Source organism: Oncorhynchus masou, chromosome 13 (assembly GCF_036934945.1).
Source record: "Oncorhynchus masou masou isolate Uvic2021 chromosome 13, UVic_Omas_1.1, whole genome shotgun sequence".
NCBI classification, from domain to species: Eukaryota; Metazoa; Chordata; class Actinopteri; order Salmoniformes; family Salmonidae; genus Oncorhynchus; species Oncorhynchus masou.
Window position 1 is genome coordinate 11036717 of NC_088224.1, and position 20050 is coordinate 11056766.

General features: G+C 44.5%; 1 protein-coding gene across 7 annotated transcripts in view; it reads right to left on the minus strand.

Annotated features, from left to right (window-relative positions):
• Positions 1-20050, minus strand: part of LOC135551729 (MAP7 domain-containing protein 1-like) — a 91920-nt gene that overhangs the window by 4532 nt on the left and 67338 nt on the right. For 5 of the 7 annotated variants that reach the window (XM_064982933.1, XM_064982930.1, XM_064982932.1 and 2 more), the window contains 8 exons: positions 16058-16186; positions 6108-6337; positions 5882-5985; positions 4766-4995; positions 4247-4553; positions 3630-3810; positions 2094-2198; positions 884-946 (listed from right to left, as the gene is read on the minus strand). In XM_064982933.1, the coding sequence (XP_064839005.1) occupies positions 884-946; positions 2094-2198; positions 3630-3810; positions 4247-4553; positions 4766-4995; positions 5882-5985; positions 6108-6337; positions 16058-16186 (1349 nt within the window). The remainder of the gene's footprint in view (positions 1-883; positions 947-2093; positions 2199-3629; positions 3811-4246; positions 4554-4765; positions 4996-5881; positions 5986-6107; positions 6338-16057; positions 16187-20050) is intronic. The other 2 variants (XM_064982931.1, XM_064982928.1) reach the window with 2 other exon arrangements.

Sequence of the window (20050 nt, forward strand, 5' to 3'; positions counted from 1 at the left end):
CTCCAAAAAGTATGATCTTTGTCCCCATGTGCAGGTGTCCCCATGTGCAGGGTTTTTTTATGGCGGTTTTGGAGCAGTGGCTCCTTCCTTGCTGAGCGGCCTTTCAGTTTATGTCGATATAGGACTTGTTTTACTGTGGATGTAGATACTTTTGTACCTGTTTCCTCCAGCATCTTCACAAGGTCCTTTGCTGCTGTTCTGGGATTGATTTACACTTTTCGCACCAAAGTACGTTAATCTCTAGGAGACAGAACGTGTCTCCTTCCTGAGCGGTATGACGGCTGCGTGGTCCCATGGTGGTTATACTTACGTACTATTGTTTGTACAGATGAACATGGTACTTTCAGGCATTTGGAAATTGCACCCAAGGATGAACCAGACTTGTGGAGGTCAACATTTTTTTCTGAGGTCTTAGCTGATTTATTTAGATTTTCCCATGATGTCAAGCAAAGAGGCCCTGAGTTGGAAGGTAGGCCTTGAAATACATCCACAGGTACACCTCCAATTGACCGAAATGATGTCAATTAGCCTATCAAAAGCTTCTAAAGCCATGACATCATTTTCTGAAATGTTCCAAGCTGTTTAAATGCACAGTCAACTTAGTGTATAACTTCTGACCCACTGGAATTGTGATACAGTGAATTATAAGTGAAATAATCTGTCTGTAAACAGTTGTTGGAAAAATTACTTGTGTCATGCACAAAGTAGATGTCCTAACCGACTTGACAAAACTATACTTTGTTAACAAGAAATGTGTGGAGTGGTTGAAAAACGAGTTTTAATGACTCCAATCTAAGTGTAATTAAATGTCAGACTTCAACTGTATAATCTTTCATCTGAATAAATGGTCTAGAAGGGTTGTTATACGAAGCATGGGTCTTACATCAATCGCCTTTTCTCCAGCATCAGTACTTTTACGAGTTCTCTTCATGATCTCCTCAAGGCGCTGTGGAGTTCAACAGCAAAGGCAGAAGTTGTCAGCTGCTGGATTTGATTATTTACAACTAATGCACTGTGTATCTTTACTGGTTCTATATTGATGTAGAAAGTAGAAAGTAAAGACAAGTTAGACTTTTTCAATCTGAGTCCCCTTCATCCATCCATCCCTCCTCCCATCCTCCATCTCTCCTCCCTCCATCCCTCTTTCGTCCCTCCCTCCCTCCATCTCTCCTCCCTCCATCCCTCCCTCCATCTCTCCTCCCTCCATCCCTCTCCATCTCTCCATCCCTCTTTCCTCCCTCCCTCCCTCCATCTCTCCTCCCTCCCTCCATCTCTCCTCCCTCCATCCCACTTTCCTCCCTCCATCCCTCCATCTCTCCTCCCTCCATCCCTCCCTCCATCTCTCCTCCCTCCATCCCTCTCCATCTCTCTTCCTCCCTCCCTCCCTCCCTCCATCTCTCCTCCCTCCCTCCATCTCTCCTCCCTCCATCCCACTTTCCTCCCTCCATCCCTCCATCTCTCTTCCCTCCCTCCATCTCTACTCCCTCCCTCCATCCCTCCTCCCTCCATCCCTCTCCATCTCTCCTCCCTCCATCCCTCTTTCCTCCCTCCCTCCATCTCTCCTCCCTCCCTCTTTCCTCCCTCCCTCTATCTCTCCATCCCTCTTTCCTCCCTCCTCCCTCCCTCCATCTCTCCTCCCTCCATCCCTCTCTCCATCTCTCCTCCCTCCCTCCATCTCTCCTCCCTCCCTCTTTCCTCCCTCCCTCTATCTCTCCATCCCTCTTTCCTCTCTCCTCCCTCCCTCCATCTCTCCTCCCTCCATCCCTCTCTCCTCCCTCCCTCCATCTCTCCTCCCTCCATCCCTCTCTCCATCTCTCCTCCCTCCATCCCTCTTTCCTCCATCCCTCTTCCCTCCACCCCTCTCTCCATCTCTCCTCCCTCCATCCCTCTCTCCTCCCTCCATCCCTCTCTCCTCCCTCCATCCCTCTCTCCTCCCTCCATCCCTCTATCTCTCCTCCATCTCTCCATCTCTCCTCCATCTCTCCTCCATCTCTCCATCTCTCCTCCATCTCTCCATCTATCTCTCCTCCCATCCCTCCTCCCCCCATCCCATCCTCCATCTCTCCTCCCTCCATCCCTCCTCCCCGCTCCACCTTCTTTCTCTCCAGGCGCGCCTGTTCCTCCTTCTGGAAGTGCTTCTCTCTCTCCATGCGCTGATGCTCTGCCTCCTCACGAGCTTTGACCTCGGCCTCCTCTCTCTGACACAGACGGGACAAAACAACATCATCAATACGATCATCAATACTATAGGATGTTCATCATTCTCTTAAGACAACAGGGAAATGACTCAACAAGAGAATTGTGTCAGTCTAGATAAAACCATAATTTCATATAATATCAAATGATGGAATGTAAAAAATTATTATTATCAAATGAATACAAGAGTAGATTAATGTCCCCTTTTCTAACCACTAGGTGGCAACATATTCCCAGTCTAGACTGTTTTAAAATTATACCTTTATTTCACCAGGCAAGTCAGTTAAGAACAAATTCTTATTTTCAATGACGGCCTAGGAACAGTGGGTTAACTGCCTGTTCAAGGGCAGCTCGGGGGTTTGAACTTGCAACCTTCCAGTTCCTAGTCCAACTCTTCCAGTTCCTAACCACTAGGCTACCCTGCCGCCCCACTGCAGTAGGCCGTAGGGCAGTGCTTTATATCTCCCTGTAATAATGCCAGTACACAGCTCACTGGATCCTTCATCAGTACTAAATAGGTGTTGCATGATGGGATGAAAACAAAGCTGTGATCACATCAGTTCCAAACAAACCACTGGGCTACACCACAGGCAGCACATATCTACATAACAACATCCATCAAAATAACAAGGTTGCTATGCTTCATCAACAGTGCAAAACACAGGTTGTATACAGTTGAGTAACTACATGTAACAGTAGAACTTTAGACCGTCCCCTCGCCCATCCCCGGGCGCGAACCAGGGACCCTCTGCACACATCGACAACAGTCACCCACGAAGCATCGTTACCCATTGCGCCACAAAAGCCTCGGCCCTTGCAGAGCAAGGGGAACCACTACTTCAGGGACTCAGAGCAAGTGACGTCACCGATTGAAACGCTATTTAGCGCGAACACCGCTAGCCATTTCACATCCGTTACATACAGATGATCGCAATGACGTTTTAACGTTCAAAGTTTCCTGGAAGTTAAAACTTGCTGCGTCATGGTTCATGAGATGAGCTGAAAAATGTTGTATGAATATGACGCCTCACCATCTTGACACACATGGCAAGGAAGATGGCTGCTGGCAGTGTCGAACAAACAACAAACTGCACTAGTCTTCCCTCGGGGGAGACTCAAGCATGTCTGAATGCTACAGGCAGGGGTAGTGGGAACACTGTCACTATCGATCCCCTGTCAGCCCACTGCAGTGCGGAGCAGAGAGGGGGACAGGGGGAGGACAGAGCTGTCACTATCCCACTCTGACAGCGGCTCTCTCAGCGCCAATAAATTCTGGGCATCTGCCTGGAGAAGGCATGGTGACAATGACATGCTGATTGTAGGCCTTACAGCAAACATTCCCTCTCATAACGTTTCCAGGACCTAAGATCAGTCAAACTGTGTCATACGTCTTCTTCTATGCTGTAAGTCAAGACTGCCTGTCGATCTCGCACCTGTTTCTGCAGGCGTTGGTTCTCCTCCTGTTCCGCCTTGTCTTTCTCCTTCGCCTCCTTCTCCTCCTCCAGGCGCTGGGCCTCGTCTCTCAGAAGCTGCTCCTTCGCCATGAGGCGTGCCTCCTCCTCCCTGCGTCTCCTCTCCTCCGCCTGCCGAGCCATGCCCTCCTCACGAGCAATCCTGCATGGGGAGCATGCTCAGTTAGGTCAACACATGCTCATACAGTATATGCTCACACTATCAATGTATGGTACACACTTGTCTTGGACATGAGGCAAACAGTAAACCATTCATATGTCTATAGACCAGGGTTTCTTTAACTATGGGTCGGGACCCAAATCGGGCCCTGGTCATGTAAGAGGTGGGTCGTGAGTTATGAGAATACATCTATACATCACACACAACTTATTTTTAATTTGGGTCATTGGAGAACAATTTGGGTCATGGGAAGACAGTCAATTTCTGATTTGGGCCTTGAGCTAAAAAGGTGAAGAACTCCTGCTATAGACAAACAGACAGACACGACACTCCAATCAAAAACATTCAATAATACCACAGTACTATAATAACCAACTCAATGACATGTCTCATCAATTCCAGCCAGAGTCCGACTGACCGTTTCCTCTTCTCCTGCTCCTCTCTCTCCCGTTGCTCCCGGGCCTGTCTGCGTTTCTCAGCCAGGACTCGAGCTGCTTCCTCTGGGTCGTTGGTGCCGGCTGAGGGCCTGGAAGCCAGAGTGGCAGTAGTAGATGAGGCAGCCGGGGAAGATGAGGCAGCAGAGAAGGCAGTTGTGGGAGTTGAGGCAGCAGAGAAGGCAGTTATGGGAGTTGAGGCAGCAGAGGAGGCAGTTGTGGGAGTTGAGGCAGCAGAGGCAGTCAGCTGTGGCGCCGAAGACAATTGTATAGCGGAAACATTACTGGAGCCTGTAAGAGCAAGAGAGACAGGAGAGGCCTCTGTTTCACATCTGAAGCCACACGATGGACCATAACCACGGAATATACTTCAAGGATCATATGAAGCAAACATCATAGAGTTGGTACAATGTGTGTTTTCTCAAGGCAGAGAAGGCAAGAAGTAACAGCTGAAAAGAAACATGCTGGAGCTTGGATACGGTAACCACAGCGAACAAACTTACTCTCTGTCTCCTCAGGAGTGTCTGGCTGATGGGGCTCGTTGTTAGTTTCCACAGCGACCGGCTGAAGCTGTACCCTGACAGGGGTCTGGGCTCTTTTGGGGCGGGTCTTGGTGCCTGTGGAGATCTTCTTGCCCGTGGAGGGGGTCTTGGGAGCCATTGGAGGGCAGGGGGACAACAGTTTGCTTTTGGGGGCAGGTGATGGAGGTCGGTTTTGGGGTTTTGGGGTACTGCTGCAGGATAAGAGATGAAAAGAGATGTGGGGAAGAGAGGGAAGGAGAAGGGAGGGATTATGCAGGGAGGAGGGAAGGAAGGAAGGAAGAGGGAGAAGATTCTTAGTGTCTGGAACTTTATTGGAGGGATGCGACACAATTCTTCCACAAGAAATGTCATTATTTGGTGTTTTGTTGATTGTGGTGGAAATCACTGTCTCAGGTGCTGCTCCAGAATTATCCATATGTGTTCAATTGGGTTGAGATCTGGTGACTGAGGCAGCCATGGCATACATAGTTTTCATGCACATCAAACCATTCAATGACCACTCGTGACCTGTGGATGGAGGCATTGTCATCCTATGGGGGGCATAGTCATTGTAGCCAAAATAATGGGCAAAATGATGGTCTGCCCAGCTTTTTTATATTTGACCTTAAGCATGATGGGATATGAATTGCTGAGGAATTGCTTAGGAACCCCACCTTTGTGAAAGCACCTGCTTTCAATATATTTTATATCCATTTACATTTTACATTTAAGTCATTTAGCATATCCTTAATTTAATGAAGTGTTTCCTTTATTTGGGCAGAGACCTGAAGTTTAGGACTGTTTAGAGTAGTTCTACTGTTTGGCACAAGACAGATTCTGGTCTCTATTCCATCCTATGTTCTGTGTTCTGTAATCCGTGTTTTGTGATCTGTGTTCTGTTATCTGTGTTCATAATCTGTGTTCTGTTATCTGTGTTCATAATCTGTGGTCTGTTATCTGTGTTCATAATCTGTGGTCTGTTATCTGTAATTTGTGTTCTGTAATCTGTGTCCTGTAATCGTGTTCTGTAATCTGTGTTAAGGAATCTGGGTTCTGTGTTCCGTAATCTGGGTTCTGTGTCATGTGTCATAACAATACCTGAACTCCGGCCTGGATCTGGTCGGTATTGGCAACTTCTTCAGAACTTTCTCTTTTTCATTCTCCCTCTCCTTGTCTTTCTTCTCTTTCTTCTTCTTATCCAACTTTGAGAAACAAAAAAAGGGTGAACAGTTACGGCAAGATACCTGGAATTACACTATTGTGTGTGTGTGTGTGTGTGTGTGTGTGTGTGTGTGTGTGTGTGTGTGTGAGGACGTGCGCTGACCAGCGTTGAGTTCCGTCGGCGTTGGCGCTGTGTGATGTCGGGAGTGCTGGCGGACACTCCTCCCCTCCAGCGTTCGGAGGAGTCCCGGTGAGGGTGGTGGTGGGAGCAGGCGTCCAGGGGGCTGGCGGACACTCCTCCCCTCCAGCGTTCGGAGGAGTCCCGGTGAGGGTGGTGGTGGGAGCAGGCGTCCAGGGGGCTGGCGGAGGCTGATCGGGAGCAGTGGTGAGAGTCTAAGTGCATCAGAGAGATGAAGAAAACAGGCAGGAAAGACGAGGTCAGGTCAGGACCCCTAATAGTTAGGCCACCTACTAAAAATGTAACGGTGGCAGACACAGTTATTCAGCGTGGACCTCTGGCCAGCTGTGATCCTTGTTGGTAACATTGGGCTTTGCAGGATTTAACTGACTGAGTTTACTTCCCGTGTCAGAAATAATGCATGAAACAAAAGTACTGTAACTAGTGGTAGTCTGGTGTATACTGTACTGTAACTAGTGGTAGTCTGGTGTATACTGTACTGTACCTAGTGGTAGTCTGGTGTATACTGTACTGTAACTAGTGGTAGTCTGGTGTATACTGTACTGTAACTAGTGGTGGTCTGGTGTATACTGTACTGTAACTAGTGGTAGTCTGGTGTATACTGTACTGTACCTAGTGGTAGTCTGGTGTATACTGTACTGTACCTAGTGGTAGTCTGGTGTATACTGTACTGTAACTAGTGGTAGTCTGGTGTATACTGTAACTAGTGGTAGTCTGGTGTATACTGTAACTAGTGGTAGTCTGGTGTGTACTGTACTGTAACTAGTGGTAGTCTGGTGTATACTGTACTGTAACTAGTGGTAGTCTGGTGTATACTGTAACTAGTGGTAGTCTGGTGTATACTGTACTGTAACTAGTGGTAGTCTGGTGTATACTGTACTGTAACTAGTGGTAGTCTGGTGTATACTGTACTGTACCTAGTGGTAGTCTGGTGTATACTGTAACTAGTGGTAGTCTGGTGTATACTGTACTGTAACTAGTGGTAGTCTGGTGTATACTGTACTGTAACTAGTGGTAGTCTGGTGTATACTGTACTGTAACTAGTGGTAGTCTGGTGTATACTGTACTGTACCTAGTGGTAGTCTGGTGTATACTGTACTGTAACTAGTGGTAGTCTGGTGTATACTGTACTGTACCTAGTGGTAGTCTGGTGTATACTGTACTGTACCTAGTGGTAGTCTGGTGTATACTGTAACTAGTGGTAGTCTGGTGTATACTGTACTGTAACTAGTGGTAGTCTGGTGTATACTGTACTGTAACTAGTGGTAGTCTGGTGTATACTGTACTGTAACTAGTGGTAGTCTGGTGTATACTGTACTGTAACTAGTGGTAGTCTGGTGTATACTGTAACTAGTGGTAGTCTGGTGTATACTGTAACTAGTGGTAGTCTGGTGTGTACTGTAACTAGTGGTAGTCTGGTGTATACTGTACTGTACCTAGTGGTAGTCTGGTGTGTACTGTACCTAGTGGTAGTCTGGTGTATACTGTACTGTAACTAGTGGTAGTCTGGTGTATACTGTACTGTAACTAGTGGTAGTCTGGTGTATACTGTAACTAGTGGTAGTCTGGTGTGTACTGTACTGTACCTAGTGGTAGTCTGGTGTATACTGTAACTAGTGGTAGTCTGGTGTATACTGTACTGTAACTAGTGGTAGTCTGGTGTATACTGTACTGTAACTAGTGGTAGTCTGGTGTATACTGTACTGTAACTAGTGGTAGTCTGGTGTATACTGTACTGTACCTAGTGGTAGTCTGGTGTGTACTGTACTGTACCTAGTGGTAGTCTGGTGTATACTGTAACTAGTGGTAGTCTGGTGTATACTGTACTGTAACTAGTGGTAGTCTGGTGTATACTGTACTGTAACTAGTGGTAGTCTGGTGTATACTGTACTGTAACTAGTGGTAGTCTGGTGTATACTGTACTGTAACTAGTGGTAGTCTGGTGTATACTGTACTGTAACTAGTGGTAGTCTGGTGTATACTGTAACTAGTGGTAGTCTGGTGTATACTGTAACTAGTGGTAGTCTGGTGTATACTGTAACTAGTGGTAGTCTGGTGTATACTGTACTGTAACTAGTGGTAGTCTGGTGTGTACTGTACCTAGTGGTAGTCTGGTGTATACTGTACTGTAACTAGTGGTAGTCTGGTGTATACTGTACTGTAACTAGTGGTAGTCTGGTGTATACTGTAACTAGTGGTAGTCTGGTGTGTACTGTACTGTACCTAGTGGTAGTCTGGTGTATACTGTAACTAGTGGTAGTCTGGTGTATACTGTACTGTAACTAGTGGTAGTCTGGTGTATACTGTAACTAGTGGTAGTCTGGTGTATACTGTACTGTAACTAGTGGTCTGGTCTGTACTGTAACTATAGTCTGGTGTATACTGTAACTAGTGGTAGTCTGGTGTATACTGTACTGTAACTAGTGGTAGTCTGGTGTATACTGTACTGTAACTAGTGGTAGTCTGGTGTATACTGTAACTAGTGGTAGTCTGGTGTATACTGTAACTAGTGGTAGTCCGGTGTATACTGTACTGTAACTAGTGGTAGTCTGGTGTATACTGTACTGTAACTAGTGGTAGTCTGGTGTATACTGTAACTAGTGGTAGTCCGGTGTATACTGTACTGTAACTAGTGGTAGTCTGGTGTATACTGTACTGTACCTAGTGGTAGTCTGGTGTATACTGTACTGTACCTAGTGGTAGTCTGGTGTATACTGTATTGTAACTAGTGGTAGTCTGGTGTATACTGTACCTAGTGGTAGTCTGGTGTATACTGTAACTAGTGGTAGTCTGGTGTGTACTGTACTGTACCTAGTGGTAGTCTGGTGTATACTGTACTGTAACTAGTGGTAGTCTGGTGTATACTGTACTGTAACTAGTGGTAGTCCGGTGTATACTGTACTGTAACTAGTGGTAGTCCGGTGTATACTGTACTGTAACTAGTGGTAGTCTGGTGTGTACTGTACTGTAACTAGTGGTAGTCTGGTGTATACTGTACTGTAACTAGTGGTAGTCTGGTGTATACTGTACTGTAACTAGTGGTAGTCTGGTGTGTACTGTACTGTAACTAGTGGTAGTCTGGTGTATACTGTACTGTAACTAGTGGTAGTCTGGTGTATACTGTACTGTACCTAGTGGTAGTCTGGTGTATACTGTACTGTAACTAGTGGTAGTCTGGTGTATACTGTAACTAGTGGTAGTCTGGTGTGTACTGTACTGTAACTAGTGGTAGTCTGGTGTATACTGTACTGTAACTAGTGGTAGTCTGGTGTATACTGTAACTAGTGGTAGTCTGGTGTATACTGTACTGTACCTAGTGGTAGTCTGGTGTATACTGTACTGTAACTAGTGGTGGTCTGGTGTATACTGTACTGTAACTAGTGGTAGTCTGGTGTGTACTGTACTGTACCTAGTGGTAGTCTGGTGTGTACTGTACTGTAACTAGTGGTAGTCTGGTGTATACTGTACTGTACCTAGTGGTAGTCTGGTGTATACTGTAACTAGTGGTAGTCTGGTGTATACTGTACTGTACCTAGTGGTAGTCTGGTGTATACTGTACTGTAACTAGTGGTAGTCTGGTGTATACTGTACTGTAACTAGTGGTAGTCTGGTGAATACTGTACTGAAACTAGTGGTGGTCTGGTGTATACTGTACTGTAACTAGTGGTAGTCTGGTGTATACTGTACTGTAACTAGTGGTAGTCTGGTGTGTACTGTACTGTAACTAGTGGTAGTCTGGTGTATACTGTAACTAGTGGTAGTCTGGTGTGTACTGTACTGTAACTAGTGGTAGTCTGGTGTATACTGTACTGTAACTAGTGGTAGTCTGGTGTATACTGTACTGTAACTAGTGGTAGTCTGGTGTATACTGTACTGTAACTAGTGGTAGTCTGGTGTATACTGTAACTAGTGGTAGTCTGGTGTATACTGTACTGTAACTAGTGGTAGTCTGGTGTATACTGTACTGTAACTAGTGGTAGTCTGGTGTATACTGTACTGTAACTAGTGGTAGTCTGGTGTATACTGTACTGTAACTAGTGGTAGTCTGGTGTATACTGTACTGTAACTAGTGGTAGTCTGGTGTATACTGTAACTAGTGGTAGTCTGGTGTATACTGTAACTAGTGGTAGTCTGGTGTATACTGTACTGTAACTAGTGGTAGTCTGGTGTATACTGTACTGTAACTAGTGGTAGTCTGGTGTATACTGTAACTAGTGGTAGTCTGGTGTATACTGTACTGTAACTAGTGGTAGTCTGGTGTATACTGTACTGTACCTAGTGGTAGTCTGGTGTATACTGTACTGTACATAGTGGTAGTCTGGTGTATACTGTACTGTAACTAGTGGCAGTCTGGTGTATACTGTACTGTAACTAGTGGTAGTCTGGTGTATACTGTAACTAGTGGTGGTCTGGTGTATACTGTAACTAGTGGTAGTCTGGTGTATACTGTAACTAGTGGTAGGCTGGTGTATACTGTACTGTAACTAGTGGTAGTCTGGTGTATACTGTAACTAGTGGTAGTCTGGTGTGTACTGTACTGTACCTAGTGGTAGTCTGGTGTATACTGTAACTAGTGGTAGTCTGGTGTATACTGTACTGTACCTAGTGGTAGTCTGGTGTATACTGTAACTAGTGGTAGTCTGGTGTGTACTGTACTGTACCTAGTGGTAGTCTGGTGTATACTGTACTGTAACTAGTGGTAGTCTGGTGTGTACTGTACCTAGTGGTAGTCTGGTGTATACTGTAACTAGTGGTAGTCTGGTGTATACTGTACTGTAACTAGTGGTAGTCTGGTGTATACTGTACTGTAACTAGTGGTAGTCTGGTGTATACTGTAACTAGTGGTAGTCTGGTGTATACTGTACTGTACCTAGTGGTAGTCTGGTGTATACTGTACTGTACCTAGTGGTAGTCTGGTGTATACTGTACTGTAACTAGTGGTAGTCTGGTGTATACTGTAACTAGTGGTAGTCTGGTGTGTACTGTACTGTAACTAGTGGTAGTCTGGTGTGTACTGTACTGTACCTAGTGGTAGTCTGGTGTGTACTGTACTGTACCTAGTGGTAGTCTGGTGTATACTGTACTGTAACTAGTGGTAGTCTGGTGTGTACTGTACTGTAACTAGTGGTTGTCTGGTGTGTACTGTAACTAGTGGTAGTCTGGTGTATACTGTACTGTAACTAGTGGTAGTCTGGTGTATACTGTACTGTACCTAGTGGTAGTCTGGTGTGTACTGTACTGTAACTAGTGGTAGTCTGGTGTGTACTGTACTGTAACTAGTGGTAGTCTGGTGTGTACTGTACCTAGTGGTAGTCTGGTGTGTACTGTACTGTACCTAGTGGTAGTCTGGTGTATACTGTACTGTAACTAGTGGTAGTCTGGTGTATACTGTACTGTAACTAGTGGTAGTCTGGTGTATACTGTACTGTAACTAGTGTTAGTCTGGTGTATACTGTAACTAGTGGTAGTCTGGTGTGTACTGTACTGTACCTAGTGGTAGTCTGGTGTATACTGTAACTAGTGGTAGTCTGGTGTATACTGTACTGTAACTAGTGGTAGTCTGGTGTATACTGTACTGTACCTAGTGGTAGTCTGGTGTATACTGTACTGTAACTAGTGGTAGTCTGGTGTGTACTGTACTGTAACTAGTGGTAGTCTGGTGTGTACTGTACTGTAACTAGTGGTAGTCTGGTGTATACTGTACTGTAACTAGTGGTAGTCTGGTGTATACTGTACTGTAACTAGTGGTAGTCTGGTGTATACTGTACTGTAACTAGTGGTAGTCTGGTGTATACTGTACTGTAACTAGTGGTAGTCTGGTGTATACTGTACTGTACCTAGTGGTAGTCTGGTGTATACTGTACTGTAACTAGTGGTAGTCTGGTGTGTACTGTACTGTAACTAGTGGTAGTCTGGTGTATACTGTACTGTAACTAGTGGTAGTCTGGTGTATACTGTACTGTAACTAGTGGTAGTCTGGTGTATACTGTACTGTACCTAGTGGTAGTCTGGTGTATACTGTACTGTACCTAGTGGTAGTCTGGTGTGTACTGTACTGTACCTAGTGGTAGTCTGGTGTGTACTGTACTGTAACTAGTGGTAGTCTGGTGTGTACTGTACTGTACCTAGTGGTAGTCTGGTGTATACTGTACTGTAACTAGTGGTAGTCTGGTGTATACTGTACTGTACCTAGTGGTAGTCTGGTGTATACTGTACTGTAACTAGTGGTAGTCTGGTGTATACTGTACTGTAACTAGTGGTAGTCTGGTGTATACTGTACTGTACCTAGTGGTAGTCTGGTGTATACTGTACTGTAACTAGTGGTAGTCTGGTGTGTACTGTACTGTAACTAGTGGTAGTCTGGTGTGTACTGTACTGTAACTAGTGGTAGTCTGGTGTATACTGTACTGTAACTAGTGGTAGTCTGGTGTATACTGTACTGTAACTAGTGGTAGTCTGGTGAATACTGTACTGTAACTAGTGGTAGTTTGGTGTATACTGTACTGTAACTAGTGGTAGTCTGGTGTATACTGTACTGTAACTAGTGGTAGTCTGGTGTGTACTGTACTGTAACTAGTGGTAGTCTGGTGTATACTGTACTGTAACTAGTGGTAGTCTGGTGTATACTGTACTGTAACTAGTGGTAGTCTGGTGTATACTGTACTGTAACTAGTGGTAGTCTGGTGTATACTGTACTGTAACTAGTGGTAGTCTGGTGTATACTGTACTGTAACTAGTGGTAGTCTGGTGTATACTGTACTGTAACTAGTGGTGGTCTGGTGTATACTGTAACTAGTGGTAGTCTGGTGTATACTGTAACTAGTGGTAGTCTGGTGTATACTGTACTGTAACTAGTGGTAGTCTGGTGTATACTGTAACTAGTGGTAGTCTGGTGTATACTGTAACTAGTGGTAGTCTGGTGTATACTGTACTGTAACTAGTGGTAGTCTGGTGTATACTGTAACTAGTGGTAGTCTGGTGTATACTGTACCTAGTGGTAGTCTGGTGTATACTGTAACTAGTGGTAGTCTGGTGTATACTGTACTGTAACTAGTGGTAGTCTGGTGTATACTGTAACTAGTGGTAGTCTGGTGTATACTGTACTGTAACTAGTGGTAGTCTGGTGTATACTGTACTGTAACTAGTGGTAGTCTGGTGTATACTGTACTGTAACTAGTGGTAGTCTGGTGTGTACTGTACTGTAACTAGTGGTAGTCTGGTGTATACTGTACTGTACCTAGTGGTAGTCTGGTGTATACTGTACTGTAACTAGTGGTAGTCTGGTGTATACTGTACTGTACCTAGTGGTAGTCTGGTGTATACTGTACTGTACCTAGTGGTAGTCTGGTGTGTACTGTAACTAGTGGTAGTCTGGTGTATACTGTACTGTAACTAGTGGTAGTCTGGTGTATACTGTAACTAGTGGTAGTCTGGTGTATACTGTACTGTAACTAGTGGTAGTCTGGTGTGTACTGTAACTAGTGGTAGTCTGGTGTATACTGTACTGTAACTAGTGGTAGTCTGGTGTATACTGTACTGTAACTAGTGGTAGTCTGGTGTATACTGTACTGTAACTAGTGGTAGTCTGGTGTATACTGTACTGTAACTAGTGGTAGTCTGGTGTATACTGTACTGTAACTAGTGGTAGTCTGGTGTATACTGTACTGTAACTAGTGGTAGTCTGGTGAATACTGTACTGTAACTAGTGGTAGTCTGGTGTGTACTGTACTGTAACTAGTGGTAGTCTGGTGAATACTGTACTGTAACTAGTGGTAGTCTGGTGTATACTGTACTGTAACTAGTGGTAGTCTGGTGTATACTGTACTGTACCTAGTGGTAGTCTGGTGTGTACTGTAACTAGTGGTAGTCTGGTGTATACTGTAACTAGTGGTAGTCTGGTGTATACTGTAACTAGTGGTAGTCTGGTGTATACTGTACCTAGTGGTAGTCTGGTGTGTACTGTACTGTACCTAGTGGTAGTCTGGTGTATACTGTATTGTACCTAGTGGTAGTCTGGTGTATACTGTACTGTAACTAGTGGTAGTCTGGTGTGTACTGTACTGTACCTAGTGGTAGTCTGGTGTATACTGTAACTAGTGGTAGTCTGGTGTATACTGTAACTAGTGGTAGTCTGGTGTATACTGTAACTAGTGGTAGTCTGGTGTATACTGTAACTAGTGGTAGTCTGGTGTATACTGTAACTAGTGGTAGTCTGGTGTATACTGTACCTAGTGGTAGTCTGGTGTATACTGTACTGTACCTAGTGGTAGTCTGGTGTATACTGTAACTAGTGGTAGTCTGGTGTATACTGTAACTAGTGGTAGTCTGGTGTATACTGTACTGTACCTAGTGGTAGTCTGGTGTATACTGTACTGTACCTAGTGGTAGTCTGGTGTATACTGTACTGTACCTAGTGGTAGTCTGGTGTATACTGTACTGTACCTAGTGGTAGTCTGGTGTATACTGTACTGTACCTAGTGGTAGTCTGTATACTGTATACTGTACTGTACCTAGTGGTAGTCTGGTGTATACTGTACTGTACTAGTGGTAGTCTGGTGTATACTGTACTGTAACTAGTGGTAGTCTGGTGTATACTGTACTGTAACTAGTGGTAGTCTGGTGTATACTGTAACTAGTGGTAGTCTGGTGTATACTGTACTGTAACTAGTGGTAGTCTGGTGTATACTGTACTGTAACTAGTGGTAGTCTGGTGTATACTGTACTGTAACTAGTGGTAGTCTGGTGTATACTGTAACTAGTGGTAGTCTGGTGTATACTGTAACTAGTGGTAGTCTGGTGTATACTGTACTGTAACTAGTGGTAGTCTGGTGTATACTGTACTGTACCTAGTGGTAGTCTGGTGTATACTGTACTGTAACTAGTGGTAGTCTGGTGTATACTGTACTGTAACTAGTGGTAGTCTGGTGTATACTGTACTGTAACTAGTGGTAGTCTGGTGTATACTGTACTGTAACTAGTGGTAGTCTGGTGTATACTGTAACTAGTGGTAGTCTGGTGTATACTGTACTGTAACTAGTGGTAGTCTGGTGTATACTGTAACTAGTGGTAGTCTGGTGTATACTGTACTGTACCTAGTGGTAGTCTGGTGTATACTGTACTGTACCTAGTGGTAGTCTGGTGTATACTGTACTGTAACTAGTGGTAGTCTGGTGTATACTGTACTGTACCTAGTGGTAGTCTGGTGTATACTGTACTGTACCTAGTGGTAGTCTGGTGTATACTGTACTGTAACTAGTGGTAGTCTGGTGTATACTGTAACTAGTGGTAGTCTGGTGTATACTGTAACTAGTGGTAGTCTGGTGTATACTGTACTGTACCTAGTGGTAGTCTGGTGTATACTGTAACTAGTGGTAGTCTGGTGTATACTGTAACTAGTGGTAGTCTGGTGTATACTGTACTGTACCTAGTGGTAGTCTGGTGTATACTGTACTGTAACTAGTGGTAGTCTGGTGTATACTGTAACTAGTGGTAGTCTGGTGTATACTGTAACTAGTGGTAGTCTGGTGTATACTGTAACTAGTGGTAGTCTGGTGTATACTGTACTGTACCTAGTGGTAGTCTGGTGTATACTGTAACTAGTGGTAGTCTGGTGTATACTGTACTGTAACTAGTGGTAGTCTGGTGTGTACTGTAACTAGTGGTAGTCTGGTGTATACTGTAACTAGTGGTAGTCTGGTGTATACTGTAACTAGTGGTAGTCTGGTGTATACTGTAACTAGTGGTAGTCTGGTGTATACTGTACTGTAACTAGTGGTAGTCTGGTGTATACTGTAACTAGTGGTAGTCTGGTGTGTACTGTAACTAGTGGTAGTCTGGTGTGTGTATGCTGTAAATTCCCCTTCCCTGGAAAATAAGGGAGATAAAGGTTCCTGTAGGGGTCAGAGGTCACTCACAGGGGTCCCGGGAGTCGCTAGTGTTGAGCAGGGTCACGGCGCTGCGGCTACGGGCCAGGAAGGACAGGGTGGGTGTCATGAGCCGCTCCACGATGCGGCTCTCCCACGGACTAAGACGCAGACTGCGAGCTGGCAGACACAAGAGGGCACTCTTTTACACACACACACACACACACACACGCACACGCACACGCACACACACGCACACACACCACACCACACCACACCACACCACACCACACATACGCACACACACACACACACACCACACCACACCACACACACACACACACACACTGCAGAGTCCCCAGAATCAGACTCCCCAGTAGTGCACCACCAGATTCCCCACCGTCCCCCAGTCACTCACTGACAACACTGCAGCACAGCATTTCATCCCGCAACCCAAACCTGTCCCCATCTGATCACACTTAATAACTGTAGCTATTTCACCCTGACCACTCTTACTACATACTGCGGAGACAAGACTTCACTCCAGTTAAACATGATGGACAGGTGGAGAAATCTGGAGATGTTTCACCCACATGTACAGTACCAGTCAAAAGTTTGGACACACCTACTCATTACAGGTTTTTTTTGTACTATGTTCTACATTGTAGAATAATAGTGAAGACATCAAAACTATGAAATAACACATATAGAATCATGTAGTAACCAAAACAGTGTTAATCAAATCAAAATATATTTTAGATTTGAGATTCATCAAAGTAGCCACCGTTTGCCTTGACAGCTTTGCACACTCTTGGAATTCTCTCAACCAGCTTCATGAGGTAGTCACCCGGAATGCATTTCAATGAACAGGTGTGTCTTGTTAAAAGTTAATTTGTGGAATTTCTTTCCTTCTTAATGGTTTGAGCCAATCAGTTGTGTTGTGACAAGGTAGGGGTTGTATACAGACGATAGCCCTATTTGGTAAAAGACCAAATCCATATTATGGCAAGAACAGCTCAAATAAGCGAAGAGAAATGACAACCCATCATTACTTTAAGACATGAAGGTCAGTCAATACGAAACATTTCAGGAACCTTGAAAGTTTCTTCAAGTGCAGTCGCAAATACCATCAAGTGCTATGATGAAACTGGCTCTCATGAAGACTGCCACAGGAAATTAAAACCCAGAGTTAACTCTGCTGCAGAGGATAAGTTCATTGCAGTTTCCAGCCTCAGAAATTGCAGCCCAAATAAATGCTTCACAGAGTTCACATAACAGACACATCTCAACATCAACTGTTCAGAGGAGACTGCGTGAATCAGGCCTCCATGGTCAAATTGCTGCAAAGAAACCAATACTAAAGGACACCAATGAGAAGAAGAGACGTGCTTGGCCAAGAAACAAGAGCAATGGACATTAGACTGGTGGAAATCTGAGTCCAAATTGAGCCTAATTGTTGGGTCCAGTCAGCTATGCTAAGGAGCGTCCCAAACGGTACCATAACCCCTATTTAGTGCCCTTCTTTTTACCAGCCCTCATAGGGCTCTGTTCAAAAGTAGTGCACTATACTATATACTGTATAGGGTGCAGTTTGAGACACAACTCGTGTGGATCACTCAGCTCTCTCTGTATGCTTTAACTGATGGCATGCCACACAGAATATTGCCCCGTTGACTCTTTGCTCAGCAATGAAGTCATCCTGGAATCAGAAAAAATGCTGTTTATATGTCCTCTTAAGAATTATCCTGTAATAACAACATTGAATGCGTACACACACACACACACGCACAGTCACGCGCACACACACAATCCCGCACACACACAGTCACACACACACAGTCACGCACACACACAGTCACACACACACAATCACGCACAGTCACGCGCACACACACAATCACACACACACAGTCACGCACGCACACACACACAGTCATGCACACAGTCACCCAAGCACAGAAAGTTCACAATCACAACGGCAACACCAAGAAGCTGATGATAAGCGTGAGTCGTGACACTTCATTTCTGCAGATGCATGTAAAGCACATTTAGGATGGTACTGATCAGTGGATGGAAAACACTGAAAAGCTTTGACGATCCCGTAACATTGACTGGTTCATATTATTTAATGGGACCAGGGGTCACCTTCGCTGTATTTTGGACGGATAATTTTCACAAAGTGTTTTATGGTTGATAACCCAACTTGGGCCCGGGTCTGTTGCTAAGCAACAGTGAGGCGGCTTATTTTCCCCTTCAATGCGGCAAGACATTTACTGCTGCTGCCTGATACAGTGAACACCTGGTAGATAAATTCATGGGGCTCTAAAAACCATCAGGCTATTATAGGCATACGTATATATCCCACAGCCAGAACATTTGAACTGCCTCGTCGACTGGATATCATATCCTGGAAAATATCAGTCTGCTGAAGAGAGGACATTCTGTGTAAAGTATTTAGTATCGACTTGACTGAGTATTGAATTTGTCGGGAAGATCAATAAAAGCTGACTGCGTGTAGTCAGTTATGAGTGACATGACAACTTCTGATGGCGGAGATCCAAAGGGTGGAAGAGGACTTGGACAGCCATCGAAAAGAATAGATGACGAGCTAATGACATATATTATAGCAACCTGATGACCTCTCTACCTAAGATCTCCTCTGCCTAAGATCTCCTCTGCCTAAGATCTCCTCTACCTAAGATATCCTCCACCTAAGATCTCCATCTAAGATCTCCCCTACCTAAGATCTCCTCCACCTAAGATCTCCTCTACCTAAGATCTCCTCCATCTAAGATCTCCTCTACCTAAGATCTCCTCTACCTAAGATCTCCTCTACCTAAGATCTCCTCTACCTAAGATCTCCTCCACCTAAGATCTCCTCTACCTAAGATCTCCTCTACCTAAGATCTCCTCCACCTAAGATCTCCTCTACCTAAGATCTCCTCCACCTAAGATCTCCTCCACCTAAGATCTCCATCTAAGATCTCCCCTACCTAAGATCTCCTCCACCTAAGATCTCCTCTACCTAAGATCTCCATCTAAGATCTCCCCTACCTAAGATCTCCTCCACCTAAGATCTCCTCTACCTAAGATCTCCTCCACCTAAGATCTCCTCTACCTAAGATCTCCATCTAAGATCTCCCCTACCTAAGATATCCTCCACCTAAGATCTCCTCTACCTAAGATATCCTCTACCTAAGATCTCCTCCACCTAAGATCTCCATCTAAGATCTCCTCTACCTAAGATCTCCTCCATCTAAGATCTCCTCTACCTAAGATCTCCATCTAAGATCTCCCCTACCTAAGATCTCCTCCATCTAAGATCTCCTCTACCTAAGATCTCCATCTAAGATCTCCCCTACCTAAGATATCCTCTACCTAAGATCTCCTCTACCTAAGATCTCCATCTAAGATCTCCTCTACCTAAGATCTCCATCTAAGATCTCCCCTACCTAAGATCTCCATCTAAGATCTCCCCTACCTAAGATCTCCTCTCCACATGTTATTACTGCACATGTGATAATTCGATAAAGAGTTCATCAATGACTACCTGACAATTTACATGACACTATCTGACCATTATGGTGGAAAATTGCAGGATTATTTTATAATACTTTTATTGCATCAAATTGTTGTTTTATGTAACAGAATAGAGTATTCTTATAACTATTGTGTGTGTGTTCTACTGAGGATGGGCCTCTGAGAGATAACACTGACACGAGATTTATGATGTCTTTTGGGTGATAAAACCTAAAGAGCATTCCAGAGCACGAGTTAATGTTTCTGTTCTATATGGTACCAGGGAGAGATGACCCCAGGGCCAGACTCTCGTCTGTAGACAAAGATGACTGTTTTTACAGCAGATACTGTCTGCTATGAATTATAGGTATCTTTCATACAAATCGTAACCCTGTGACCCATTCTATATATCTGTTGTTCGTCATGTAGGTTGAAAGGGGTGTATCTTGTCTATAAAATACCTTTGTACTTTTGTCTCAACGAATCATCTGAGGGTGATTCGTCGACCAGCCATCGCTATTGCAA